Source organism: Cricetulus griseus, chromosome 2 (genome assembly GCF_003668045.3).
Source record: "Cricetulus griseus strain 17A/GY chromosome 2, alternate assembly CriGri-PICRH-1.0, whole genome shotgun sequence".
Classification (NCBI taxonomy): Eukaryota; Metazoa; Chordata; class Mammalia; order Rodentia; family Cricetidae; genus Cricetulus; species Cricetulus griseus.
The window spans coordinates 398,136,684-398,146,325 of record NC_048595.1 but is presented as its reverse complement, the minus strand read 5'-3'; the positions used below and the strand labels follow the sequence as shown (position 1 = coordinate 398,146,325).

Genomic DNA, 9,642 nt, shown 5'->3' with positions numbered 1-9,642 from the left:
ATGAGTCGGCAACTGAACTTCAGGTCTGGTGGTGACAAGGGCAACTTCAGTGTGTTTTCTGCAGTGGTGCCAAGGAGACCCCTGGGTAGCATGGCTTCTTGCCAGGCAACTGGTTACAGGGTTGGGGCCGGCTTCAGTAGCAGGAGCCTTTACAGTCTTGGAGGGAATCGACATATTTCCTTTGATGTGGCAGGTGGCAGTGCTAGGGCCACAGAGCTCAGGTTTGGGCATGGCTCTGGATATGGAGGGACTCGAACCAGTGGCTTTGCCAGCAGCATGTTTGGCATTGTGGACACAGGGCCCACTTGTCCATTTATGTGTCTACCTGGGGGCATCCACCATGTTATTGTCAACAAGAGCCTGCTGGCCCCACTTAATGTGGAGCTGGACCCTGAGATCCAGAAGGTGCGTGCACAGGAGCGGGAGCAGATCAAGGCTCTGAATGACAAATTCGCTTCCTTCATCGACAAGGTGGGTCTTATAGGAAGACATAATGATGCCATAGCAGTAGCAATTCTGTTTCCTGGGCAATGAATGGATGTGATGGGGCCTGGATGGGTGGTCCCTCATCTCAAGGGGAAGGGAATAGATTTACAAGGTGCCCAGAATGGGGAATAAATGAAGATTGCTTCATTTGGCAATCTCATAGAGAAGGTGGGAAACTGGATAGAAGTAGCCTTATTTTGAGAAAAGTGGTGATTTCCTGAAGGTCAAGTTGCAGAGGGTGTTCCCATTTTGTTTTTTAAGAATGTGAACAACTGAGAGAACTGAGAACAATCAGAAGGCAGGGTTCACAGTTCAGGGAGGCACATTTAGACCTAAGGGAATGCCTCCTAGACCCGGGGTCAGGCCACAGAAGTTAGAATGCTGTCTCTTGGTTCAAGTGCTCAGTGACTAGAGGTCCCAAAGGCTGGAAATGAACTTGTTCAAGGTGTCTTTCAGGAAGGATATCTGGTAGATAGTTAGGGCTCAACCCACAGGATTTTACAAAACTCCCCTTCTCTTGGGAAGTCAATGGCATATATCCACGGGCATGATAATATCTGTATGGTTCCAGGTGACTGTGGGTTTGGGTTCCAGGTACGCTTCTTAGAGCAGCAGAACCAGGTGCTGAACACCAAGTGGGAGCTGCTGCAGCAGCTGAACCTGAACAGCTGCAAAGGGAGCCTGGAGCCTGTATACGAGGCCCACATCAGCAGCCTTCGAAAGAAGCTAGAGATGTTGTCTGGGGACAGGGTGAGGCTGGACTCAGAGCTGAGGAACATGAGGGACATGGTGGAGGACTACAAGAAAAGGTGAGCAGGCCACCAAAGGTTCCTGGGTCATGTACCAAAGCTCCAGGGTCAGGAGCTCACGTGGTCTTCTCCAGTTATGGGGGAGGTATCCACCCTGTGATAACATCTTCTCAGGTTGATAGGTAGCAATTCCTGGGTTCACTGCCCTCTGGATGCTTCAGTTGCTGGTTAAGGATTCTGTGTAGGCATTTGGGTATTTTCCTGAGATGCAATCAGGAAATCCAAGGACTTCGTACACCATCGGCCTCTTGGCAGTCACTTCTGGCATATGGTACTTTTCCTGTCATTGTCACCAGTGCCTGATGGGGCAGCTTAAGGAAGGAGAGGTTTGTTTGGGATCATGGTTTGAGGGGATGCTGGCCTTCCTAGCCAGGAAAGCCCAGGAGCTGGTAGCTCTACAGTGATGGACAGTGGCTCATTCCATGCTACCAACCAACAGCCAGAGAACTGAGGCCAGAAGTAGGGTCAAGCTCAAAATCCTCAGCCCTGCCCCTCCAGCTGTATGGCTGTCAGCTAGGTCCCATGACTAGAAGCTTCCACAACCTTTGAAACAGTACCACAGGCTGGGGACCAAGTGTTCAAATGTGTGAGTCTGTGGGGCACACGTGACACTAAAATTATAATGCCCAGAGATCCCAGGATCCATAGGGCTTGCATTGTAGAGGAAAGAGGTGACTTGACAGACAGGCAAACCTCTGCTATCTTCTCTCCTCTCTCACAGGTATGAGGTGGAGATCACCCGACGTACAGCAGCGGAAAACGAGTTTGTGTTGCTTAAGAAGGTGAGCCCAGGCTAGGTGGTGGTGGTGCATGCTTTTAATCCCAGAATTTGGGAGGCAGAGGTAGATGGATCTCTGTGAGTTTGAGGCCAGCTTGGTCTACAGAGTGAGTTTCAGGACAGCCAGGGCTACACAGAGAGACCCTGTCTCAAAAAACAAACAAACAAGAAACAAAAAACAAAGATAAGTAAGTTTTGTTTTGTTGATCTCAGAAGCCACAACAGGCTTCAGTGTCTCTCTCACCTGTATCCTAAGCAACTCTGCTCAGGACTTTATCCGGGACACCTAGAGAGGGTCTAGGGGCTGAATTTGAGTAGAACCAGAATTATGGCTTCCAGCAAGTTGGAGAGGAAAGACACACAGCCAGGAAAAGATAGGAGGGAGTCCTTGTGAGGACACTGGGAGAATATGACTCAGTGCCATGAACTGTGTGGCTTGAGGGAATGCAAGCGCCTCTCTGGGCTGCGTGTTCTCTAGGTGAAACAAAGGAAGACTGGTCCTGTTCTCTCCCTCTGTTCCCAAAGGTTCAGTCAGTCTGAGAAAATTAACGTTGAGTGATTGCATCAGCATGGTGAAAGTCAGACAGCTACAGGATCAGGCAGCAGGAGAGGCAGGGTGACTAGCGGGAAGAGAGATGTATTGATGACATTATGCGGCCCCTTGGCAGGATGCAGATGCAGCCTACATGGTCAAGGTGGAGCTTCAAGCCAAAGTGGACTCTTTGGAGAAAGACATCAAGTTTCTCAAGTGTCTGTATGATGCGGTGAGGACACTTTTATCCCCCACACTTCTGCCTCTCTTCAGCTGACAGACCCTGACCTTCCCAAAGGGACATCACTGGGAGGGACTCAGGACCACCTCAGATAAAGGTGTTTGTAGAGATTAGCTTGAACAACTATGTCAGAGGCCATGGACCCAGAAGGCTGATGGAGAAGAGGTGAGGATCTGGGGGCCCTGACTGTCTCTATCTCCAATTCAGGAGATTGACCAGCTCCAGACTCATGTCAGTGACACCTCTGTCATCCTCTCCATGGATAACAACCGGGACTTGGACCTTGACAGTATCATTGCTGAGGTCCGTGCCCACTATGAGGACATTGCCCTAAAGAGCAAGGCTGAAGCAGAGGCACTGTACCAGACTAAGGTGAGCACTGGTGGGGGAGGGGGGACTTTTTCCTTCCTGGAAAGGGTCCCTCCACCAACATCATAGAAATGTGAAAGTTGAGACCATTAGCATTCTGTCCAAAAGGAGTTTTCAGCAGTGCTATCAAACTAGTGTGGTTGAACAAATCCAATAGGGAGAGACATTTAGTCCTCGAGGAGGCATAGACTGAGGCTCTCCTATTGTAAAGTAGGTGAATTTATGGGAACTGGGGTACAGTGACACAGGGAAGGAGGACATGAGTATTAGAACAGAGTAGCCATGGGTGAGCTGGGGCCAGTTGGGGAGAGAAAAGGAAGCCCTGAGCTTCTTTCTGTTATGCAAGAGGGCATTAGAAGACCCTCAAGAGCCAGCTGGAATTCTAAGAGTGTCTGACCAAACAGATCAGGTGATGGAGTAAGACCCTCAGGGTGCGTCTACTCCATTTCATAGTCATTGATGTGTCAACTTTCCATTTCTGTAACAAAATGGCGAGAAAAATCAATTTATGACCAGCAGAGGTTTGTTTTGGTTCATGGGTGCAGAGGTTTCGGTCTGTGGATGCTTGGCCCTGGGGACACACAGTATATCATGGCAGAGCTCGTGGCAGAGGGCAGCTCACTTCACAGCATCCAGGAAGCAGAGAGAGTGGCTGGTGCTTCAGCTCCCAATATTCCCTTCAAGGGCATGTCCCCAGTGACCTGAACTTCTTACTAGGATTTATGTCTCAACAGTGCCAAGCTGAGGACCAAGACATTAACACATGGGCCTTTGGAGGACACTCCCAATTTCAGCAGTAGCACCACCAAGCAAGGATGGCAGGCGTAGCTCAGTCTTACTACCCGCTCCTGTCCCTTCCTTGTTCCTGTCCACAGGCATTCCACTTCCTCCTTCCTGAAGGGCTGGACAAGGGTGGAGGAAAGCCGCTAGTCCCCCACTCTACCCCAATCCCATCTGCAGCCCCATAAGCATGTGTGTCCTCAGTTTTCCTTCCCCTCTGACCTGTGCCTGGGAAAGTTCTGCAGAAGAGGGTGAGCTTAGAAAGAGCAGGGCAGGCTGCATCTTCGGTGCCGGAGCAGAGCCAGGCTGGGCCTTTAGGAGATGCCTCTATGAATACACGATGACAAAGAGGGGTCAGAACTCTCACATTGGAGAGGTCTTAATGAGTGGGAGCTACACCTTCCTTGTCTACTCTGGGAAAAGACTCAGGACAGGAGACAAGCCGGTTCACATGCAGGTTCTGCCTAAAGGACAGGGTGAGGGGGCACCCGGGCACTGGCTTCACCACATCGACTTCAGGGTCACCTCAAGCTCCCTGAGGTACATGTGCTCTCCCAGGACTGGTCATTTCCTCCATCTCATCCCCATCTTCCTCTCTCTGGCACATTAGATCCAGGAGCTGCAGCTTGCAGCTGGCTGCCAAGGGGACAACCTGAAACACACCAGGAATGAGATGTTGGAGCTGAACCGGCTTATCCAGAGGATCCGCCGTGATATCGCTAACGTGAAGAAGCAGGTGGGCAGTGACCAGGAGAAGAATGAGAGGCACAGTTGCACCCTTGTGATGGAGACACAGGGTTGCCCTTGAGGAAGAAGCAGGTCTTCCTCCCGGGCTTGAGAGTCCTAGGACCAATCATAGCCTTCTCTCTCAACCTGCATCGGAATGGGGAATACGCTATCTCTGGCTTACCCATTGTGCAGCTGAGTAGAAAAGGACTTGCCCTCTCCCAGATTTTTTACAGGACAGGGTTAGAGCTCAGGTGCTTCAGGTAGCCTTGCCTTAAGTTTTTTTTTTTTTTTTTCTGTGTCCAATACACCTATCCCATGTCTTTTGTGTGTGGCACTCTGAGAGCAGGCCTTAGGCCTCCTCTTACATGGCTGGATGCATGGGATGAGACAGGACCCTCTGTGGCCACCCTGAATTCCTGTCCTTGTGGTGGAGCATGGCCCTGGTGGAGGGGTGCAGCAGCAAACGTAGGCCCTGGATTCTCCCACCTGGGCCACAGGTTGATTCCTTTTGCACTGGTCTCACCTGAAGACAGAAATTCCTAAATGCTGGGTAAGTGTGTGTGTGTGTGTGTGTGTGTGTGTGTGTGTGTGAGAGAGAGAGAGAGAGAGAGAGAGAGAGAGAGAGAGAGAGAGAGAGAGAAAGAGAGAGAGAGAGAGAGAGAGAATGTGTGTCAGAGAGTGTGTGTGTGAGTGTGTGTATGAGTGTGAGTGTATGTGTGTCACTGTGTGTGTGTGTGTCCGTGTGGTGTATGTACACACGCGTACAGGTGTCCACACCTGTATGTGTATGGAGGTCTAGGAGGACATCTATGTCCTGATCTATCACTCTGTCTTACTGTTTTTGAGATGAAGTCTCCACTGAACTTGTAGCTAAGCTGGCTGCCAGTAAGCCCCAGTGATCCTTCCTTCTCCACCCCTGACCACAGCTCTTGGTTTATGAATAGGTACATGGCCAAACCTAGCTTTTTATGTGTGTTCTAGGAATTGAACTCAGGTCCTTATGCTTGGGCAGTATCAATTCTGCCTTCTCAGCCATCTTCCGGCCAACATCTTTAACATTCACCTGCAATGGAAAGTTCGGACCCAGGTTCTAGTGCTGGCTGCTCCTTCCTGCACTCTGGGTTCCTTCTGTATAACAAAGCTACTGTGCTACCTTACCACTGTCTTAGTTATTTCTCCCAACATAAGGGAGAAAGAGCTTATTTTGGCTGCTGTGGGAGAGCATAGTCCAGCATGGTGTCAGGCTGTCAAGCTGCATCTGCAGCTAAGTGGCCGAGGATGGTGAATCCCTGAGCTCAGTTAGCTGTCTTCATTTTTAAGTCATCCAGGATCTAAGCCCAGGAAATGGTACCATTCATGTTTAGGGTGGGTCTTCCCACTTGAACCAATCTAATGAATGCGATCCCTCATAGGCACAGAGACTGTCTCCTGGATGATTCTGTCAGGTTCATGATATTAACAATCACAACTGGTGTGATCCAATCGTATTTTATGTTCTGACCGTCTCTCTGTTCTTTATTCCCCAGTGTTCCAACCTGGAGACGGCCATTGCTGATGCCGAGCAACGAGGGGACTGTGCCCTCAAGGATGCCCGGGCCAAGCTGGATGAGCTGGAGGGCGCCCTGCAGCAGGCCAAGGAGGAGCTGGCTCGGATGATGCGCGAGTACCAGGAGCTCATGGGCCTGAAGCTGTCACTGGACATTGAGATTGCCACCTACCGAAAGCTGCTAGAGGGCGAGGAGTGCAGGTGGGGTGCTGGGGGGCAAGGCCATGCTGCCGAGGGAGAAACAGCTATGGTTTCTCTGGCTGAGGGGACATTTGAGAGGGGGAAGATACAGAAAACATCTTAGTGTTAGCAACACCATGAGAAAGGAAAGCTGTGGTTTGCCAGGTGAACTCAGTTGTGCTTCCTGCGGGGGATGTCAGAGCCCAGCTACATGTACAGGGTACCTTGTGGTGATACAAATGGAGCTGCGGGGACAGACAGATTGCCCCGTTGCCCCACGATAGCAATGTGGCCCCCGTAGATCATGTGGCACCTCTATTTCCCCATCTGTAGAATGGAGGTTGGACTCTTCATGTGTTGCTAAAAGAATGAATTAAACTAATAAACACAGGAAAGCAGGAGCCCATCAAGGCTCAGCAGAATCACTGAGGTTTTATTCTTTTGATTTGTTTGTTTGAAACAGGGTCTTTCTCTGTAGCCCAGGTTGACTCAAAATAATGGTGATCCTCTCGCCTCAGCCTCCTGAGTGGTCTTATTTTTTAACTTTCTGTATTGCAGGATGTCTGGTGAGAACCCATCCTCTGTGAGCATCTGTGAGTATCCTAGAGATGGGATGGGCTGAGGAAGCCAGGGGCTGTGGGATACAGTGATGCACCTCCAATTGCCTTCTTACCTCACTCGCCTAGAGGTTTCTGTTACCATCCTGTGAATGTTCTCTGACATCAGGAAATATTTCCCACTTTCTGTCCCCTGAGAAAAGCGATTGAAGTTTACACCCATCTCTTTTTTGTTGTCCATCTCCTGGGACAGTAATCTGGAGAAAGGCTTGGGAATGGTCACTTCCCCGGGATATCCCAGAAGGCAGGCACTCTATCTATTCTTTGTGGTTCCCCCACCACACGTTAGGCACGTGGCAAGGTCTCATTGCATTGGCTATGCACATGGACTTCACATTTTCCTGGGATAAGCCGAACACCTTCAGAGATGGCAGTTATCATAGTTGTTGTCACTTGCTGACAGATATCTACTCTTGACCCTTCTTCCTCAGCTGTCATCAGCAGCAGCTATGGTTCCTACGGTTATCACCCAAGCTCCATGAGCTCTGACTTTGGGGCTGGTAATGCAACTGGAAGTCCCAGCACCACTCGAAACAGCCAGACCAAGACCAGAGGAGCAAGAGCAACAGAACTTAGGAACTCCCAGAACAAGAGCACTGCTGTTGGTAGCCCGGCCAAGAAGACTACCTGATAAGTCTATCGCCCCACTCACCTCACTGTCTGGAGAAAGAATGTCTCTGTTGCTGCCCAGAGACGCCCATCACACTCCATCCCTGAGTTTTAGGACTCTCTCTATTACACTTGCCTATCCACTATCCACTTTAAGTTTTGGGTGACACAGTCAGTCTTCTGGTGTCAGTGGGCTTCTGACTTTTCTTGCCTTCAGTTTGCAGGAGGCGTTGGAAGCTCAAGCCACCACTGTCTTCTCAAGCTAAGGAGGCTATGATCAACCAGAAAGAGGGGAGAGAAAGAAGTGGTGAGGAAGAAGGGGCATTGAGGTCATATTCTCAATTGTCTACATTTTTGCCCTCAGAATGGGTGGGACTTTGGCAGTCTTCCTCTTTCCCATTGGCCAGGCCATTGAAGAGTGACTGTATTGTTCAAGAAAAAAAATGTACATGTTTGGAGATGCCCTGATGAGCTCCTATTCACAGAGCCCCATGGAAGAGATTTTTTTTTTTTTTTACTCATTTTAGCTTTATTTACAGTACTTAAAGTTAGGGGAAATTCAATGACAAAATTGCAGGACAGCCACAACCCAGTTAACTGTCCAAAACAACCAAAAAACAAATTGAAAATGCTCTGTTGGCTCATATAATAATAGTTTAGAGTCCCAGACCCCAAAGTCTTGAGTACATTTACATACTCTAAATCATAATCCTCAGAATGATTCTCTGGGACAGGAACTTCAGCTCCATTTTGGCATATGAGGAAAGTGAATTCAGAAAGGCTTGGTGTTGTTGGACAATGGGGTCACCACCTTTATTATCAATATTAGTTGCTTCCACCTGTCAAGCACCTACTGTGAGCCAGGTTGTCAGGAGCCTGGTGTGTGTTGCCTCCAGTTCTCGCCTAACCCTGCAGAGAATGCATTGGCCACATCTTTGGGACACATAGGGAAGCTGTTTCTCAGAGTGGCTGCGCTAGGCCACATTACATGAGTGACTGAGCTAGCCCACATCACACGCCTACGAGCCAGCTCAAGCCTGGCAGACAGCCAGGGTTCATGATGTTTTGCTGGTATGTCACAATCATGGAATGTCAAGGTCACAGTCCTCAATCTTGCTGGCTTTTGTGAAGACCATGGCTATGTTTGGTTCTTGGACCTCTCTCCAGGCCTGTGACCTCCAGGACTTTATGGCTCTAGAGGGCTATTGCTGTAAGCTGAGTCCAGCAGGTGGGCTTAATGTTGTCTCTGGGTGGTCCTACCCAGCCTGAAGTCAAGGTTTGCTGTGTGAAGGATGGCACCACCTTGTCCCTCCCTTGCACGGCCTAAGGACTCTCAATTTCTGCTGAATGTGCAATAAACTACCTTGGAGCAATCTCAGGGTTGCACATCCGTCTGTCAATCTGTCCAAATCTTCCACTGTCTAAAGACACTGTGACCTGCATGTACATGTGAACAGCCCTATTGGGTAGCTGGAGGTCACAGGGGACTGCACAGGAGGCCACTTCAGGCTGCAGGGAGAGATAGAAACACTCAGAGCCATGCACTTGGGCTTCTCACATCATCTGCAAAAATGAATCAAATGTATGCAACACATAAATGCAACAGTTCAAACTATAAATATCCTAGAAGAAAATACAAGGGTAAATTTGTAAGAAGGTGGCAGCTGGGTGGTGGTGATGCACATCTTTAATCCCAGTACTTGGAAGGCAGAGGTAGGCACTCCATGAGTTCAAGGCCAGCCTGGTCTACAGAGTGAGTTTCGGCACAGCCAGTGCTACACAGAGAGATCCTGTATTGAAAAAAGAAAGTGGTGTGTGCTGCTGCCTCTGCATCTGAGAAGCTGAATTCAAGGCCACTGTGGGGTACACAGTAAGACCCCTCCCTCAAGCAACAAAAATGTGAGGGGGAGGTAAGAAATTGAGAAGACAACCAAGAGGAGGACAAAAAGTATTTACATATCATTTC

General features: G+C 49.5%; 1 protein-coding gene across 1 annotated transcript; it reads left to right on the top strand.

Moving 5' to 3' along the window:
• Positions 1-7,698, top strand: Krt74 (keratin 74). Its single transcript, XM_027396036.1, has 9 exons — positions 1-471; positions 1,081-1,295; positions 2,017-2,077; positions 2,742-2,837; positions 3,054-3,218; positions 4,606-4,731; positions 6,251-6,471; positions 7,009-7,043; positions 7,499-7,698. The coding sequence occupies exons 1-9, from the start codon at positions 1-3 to the stop codon at positions 7,696-7,698; spliced, it is 1,590 nt and encodes a 529-aa protein (XP_027251837.1).
• The last annotated feature ends 1,944 nt before the right edge of the window (positions 7,699-9,642 follow it).

Excerpts from the sequence above, each read along its gene's own strand:
- Krt74 (XM_027396036.1), top strand. The coding sequence starts at position 1 with ATGAGTCGGCAACTGAACTTCAGGTCTGGTGGTGACAAGGGCAACTTC. Across the intron at positions 2,078-2,741 it reads AGTTTGTGTTGCTTAAGAAG|GATGCAGATGCAGCCTACAT; the intron begins GTGAGCCCAGGC and ends GCCCCTTGGCAG. Across the intron at positions 6,472-7,008 it reads CTAGAGGGCGAGGAGTGCAG|GATGTCTGGTGAGAACCCAT; the intron begins GTGGGGTGCTGG and ends TCTGTATTGCAG.